Source organism: Loa loa, assembly GCF_000183805.2.
Source record: "Loa loa unplaced genomic scaffold supercont3.3050, whole genome shotgun sequence".
NCBI lineage: Eukaryota > Metazoa > Nematoda > Chromadorea > Rhabditida > Onchocercidae > Loa > Loa loa.
In genome coordinates, this window is record NW_018111228.1 from 1 (window position 1) to 1,126 (window position 1,126).

The 1,126-nt window shown below is 21.0% G+C and overlaps 1 protein-coding gene across 1 annotated transcript; it reads right to left on the minus strand.

Moving 5' to 3' along the window:
• Positions 1-777: 777 nt before the first annotated feature.
• Positions 778-933, minus strand: LOAG_15881 (hypothetical protein; the record flags this gene model as incomplete). Its single annotated transcript, XM_003151369.1, has 1 exon — positions 778-933. One exon carries the CDS (start codon positions 931-933, stop codon positions 778-780), a length of 156 nt encoding a protein of 51 aa, XP_003151417.1.
• Positions 934-1,126: the final 193 nt, after the last annotated feature.

Below are 1,126 nucleotides of genomic sequence, written 5' to 3' on the forward strand. Positions count from 1 at the left end.
ATATTACATACTTTAAAAATTAAAAAAAAAAAAAAAAGCTTTTGATACTACCAATGATTTTCAAGAAGTGTGGTGGTAAAATTGATGTTATTTTATCATTTTATTAATCAATTTTCATGATAAGATTAAAATTCTTGTGATTTCTGCAAGAAAATATTTACATGGCATGGGTAGCAATAGTCTTTTTTTTCCACTTCAATTTAATGATTTCCATTAATTTCTATTGATATTTATTCTTTAGAGAACATTTGTAAATAAGAAATGCATCCCTCTTGTGTATCTTTTTTTTTTTTGCTATCTGTTTCAAATGATTTGTTTATGCTTTTAATTACGAAATAAATTATTATAAAAGTATAATGATCTTTGACCAAAGAAGTAATGAATTTTGTCCAATTTAATTTTTTAAATATTTCAATCTTGATGTGTTTAATTTCATAACAAAATTCTAATTTTTAGTTATTTTTGCATTCATTCATCCATTAAATACATTAAAAATATTGGATAAGGTTAATTGATGAAATCAGAAAACAACGATAGAACAAAAATATCAACTGATAACATGGATTATTCATTAATTGTTCAATGATTAACATGAAATATGATAAGTTAATTTTTATATCGTAATAAGTTACAATATTGATAAAAATTAAAGGAAAAATAAATTTGATCATATTAATTCAGCCAATTTAATTCATAAATATTATTTACTTGTAACAAATTTTTCGAAAATATATTACAAAATTAATTAATGACGCTGATATTGATTGTAGTAGCAGTTTAATCAGAATCATCACTGTAGATAAATTCTTCGTAATTCTCGATATAATCATTTTTATCATCATTTTTCTTGTCTATTGTATCGAACATATCCATTTGTTCTACCATTGCATCACTTTGTAAACCTTCAGCTGGTTTTAAACATTGACTTTCCATTAATTCTTTATATTTTTATCGAATGAATCTGATTTCTGAAATAATAATTAAATTTTTTTTTAATTTGTAAATATTTAAAAAAATATTTCTAAATATTTCCACTATAAAATGTAACGTATTATTCGAAATAAAAAAGAAAATTAAAGAAAAAATTCAAATAATCTTTAATCGAATTAAAATAAAACGAAAAAAC